The sequence below is a fragment of the Labrus mixtus genome, chromosome 13, assembly GCF_963584025.1.
Source record: "Labrus mixtus chromosome 13, fLabMix1.1, whole genome shotgun sequence".
Lineage (NCBI taxonomy): Eukaryota > Metazoa > Chordata > Actinopteri > Labriformes > Labridae > Labrus > Labrus mixtus.
In genome coordinates this window covers 199,632-202,131 of record NC_083624.1, presented here as the reverse complement: position 1 = coordinate 202,131, position 2,500 = coordinate 199,632, and the positions used below count along the sequence as shown (strand labels likewise).

General features: G+C 47.2%; 1 protein-coding gene across 2 annotated transcripts in view; it reads right to left on the bottom strand.

Moving 5' to 3' along the window:
- LOC132986559 (kalirin-like) overlaps window positions 1-2,500 on the bottom strand; it is a 30,270-nt gene that overhangs the window by 2,555 nt on the left and 25,215 nt on the right. For both annotated transcript variants that reach the window (XM_061053007.1, XM_061053008.1), the window contains 3 exons: window positions 1,566-1,714; window positions 1,342-1,480; window positions 1-1,198 (listed from right to left, as the gene is read on the bottom strand). The exon at window positions 1-1,198 is cut by the window's left edge and continues 2,555 nt beyond it. In XM_061053007.1, coding sequence (XP_060908990.1) covers window positions 641-1,198; window positions 1,342-1,480; window positions 1,566-1,714 — 846 coding nt within the window. In that variant the 3' untranslated portion in view covers window positions 1-640. The remainder of the gene's footprint in view (window positions 1,199-1,341; window positions 1,481-1,565; window positions 1,715-2,500) is intronic.

Sequence of the window (2,500 nt, the reverse complement as noted above, 5' to 3'; positions counted from 1 at the left end):
TGGCGTGATTTACAGAACGAGGCGTTTAGCGCCCTCTGCAGACTCATCCTGGGATTACTCCAACATACGTTTACCTCATGATCTGAAACTTTGACCACGTTTAGTTTGAACATGCAGCATTGAAACACTATGTGAGAGTTTAAGACAGGGATCAGCAGAATAAGGAGACTTTAACCTTCTTTAGATCCGAGTTCAAAGATAAGAGAGGATTAGCATATTAAGCCCCGCCTCCTTCATGTCACCTGACGCTGGAAAAATAAGAATTATAAATATAAATAAATATGTCGCCTTAACGTTTGCTCACAGTGAGTTTGTTCTAAATGCTTTTTGTCTTTCTTTGGGTTCTCGTCGAGGGCAGCTGACGGGCGTCACATGTGACATGGCGCCCGGTGGACTCTGATCAGACGACGTGTTAGAAATAAAATAAACAGATTTAGATCTGGTCTCTAAGGGGGGTGTGGCCTCCTAGAGCAGCGAGGAGATCACGTTCTGCACCACAGGAAGGATTCAGTCTCACTCACACAGAAATAAATAATAAATAAATGCTTGAAACATGTTTGTTATTGTTGCCCGTGGCGTCCCCTGCCCGTGGCGTCCCCTGCCCGTGGCGTCCCCTGCCCGTGGCGTCCCCTGCTCGTGGTCACAGCGTGTTCCCCATGCTGCTGCTCACTAGCCCTTTGATGTTCGTGATGGGCCGGACGTCATGCAGCTGTTTCCTCCTGTCGATGAACGTGGCCAAACGTGTCGTATCCAGCGGCGTCTTGGAGTACTCCCCTCCGTGGGCACCGCCCCGACCCACCCACGGGTGCTGCAGACAGGACGTGGCACTCGGCCTCTTCCTGGGATCCTGCTGCAGCGCCGACGACACGAAGTCCCTCGCCGCCTGACTCACGTTGCTGAAGTACTCGTCGGGGAAACAGAAGTCCAGGCGGCAGATGTTGACGCAGGTTTCCTCCGGGGATTCGTCCAGGAACGGGGAGACGCCGCTGAGCGTCACGTAGGCCAGCACGCCGACGCTCCACACGTCTGTTGCCACGGAGACCGGCGTCCCGCGGATGAGCTCGGGGGCGGCGAACTCCGGGTTCCCGAGCAGGAGGTGGACGTAACGGCGGTGAGCGGACAGCTGGACGGCGTCACCGAGGTCGATGAGCTTGATGCTCGGGGTTGGAGTGCGGAGGTCGACCATGATGTTCTCCGGCTGCGGCGGCGAGGAACAAAGTCACAAACACACGAGAGAGAGAGATGTAAAAACTCAAAATGTTTCTTTTTGAAAACACAACAACAAACACAGCAGGTGCCCCTCCCCCCCAGCCTGACTCCGCCCCTGCAGGTTTCTCTTACCTTCAGATCCAGGTGTGCCACTCTGCAGGTGTGAAGGTGCTGCAGCGCCTCCAGTGTCTCTTTGATGAAGAACGCCACCTTCTCCTCCATCAGCTCATCGTGGGCGACGAGGTAATCGAGCAAACGCCCGTCTTCCAGCCTGACAAGCAGAAGATTGAGAAGAGTTTAGATCCTCCTCAGGAGTCTCACAACAAATCTGTTCCTTTAGTTTCAGTCTAACTTACAGCTCCAGGATCAGCATCAGAGAGGTGGGGGACTCGTATGTGTCCAACAGCGCCACCAGCTGGTGATTCTGAACGTGTAGGAGGACGTCTGCCTCATGAGCCACCTGCTCCTTCTTCTGCATCTTCTTACTCACAAACTTCACGGCAACCTGAGCAGAGAAAAAGTGGCACGTTCCAGTCGAACAAAGAGACGAGCCAAATTCTTACATTTCTAAAATGAATTTCAGCAAACAGGAAGTGTGCGTGCATTTAACCCTCATGCATCACTATGGACATTTTTGTCCATTTGGTCAAATGTTTCCTCTTCATCTGTCCATCATTTTGTCTGTTAGTGCATATGGCACACATTTTAGTAAGAAAGACTCTCTTTTTAATAGATCAATAGAACACTGAAACATGTTTACGACCCTCTGAAGTCACTGAGGACAAAAATGTCCACTTCCAAAAAACTGATATAAAAATAGAACAGATTGATTTTTTTTCTACTTTTTTCTGCATAAATCTCTTAAACAACTTCAGCCCTGCTCAAAACTAACAAACATTCAATCATTATCAGGAATTTAACCCTTTAAATTCCAGTTTGATTACATGATGTCACTGTTGTTATTTATGAAAAAAAACACAAAAATGAGTTATTTTCCATAAAACAAATACTTGGTGGCTGGGATTATCCAAAATATTGACTTTGATGCTTTGTTAGTTTTTGTGTAGCATCAGATTTAAAATGTAGTTCCCTGTTTGGATATTGGAGGGCGAAAATGTCCAATTTACAAAAACTGCTATAAAAATAGAAAAGATTGATATTTTTTCTACTTTTCTTTTGCATAAATCTCTTAAACAACTTCAGCCCTGCTCAAAACTATCAAATATTGAGTAATTATCAGGAATTTAACCCTTTAAATGCCAGAATCATGTAATCAAACTGGCATTTAAAG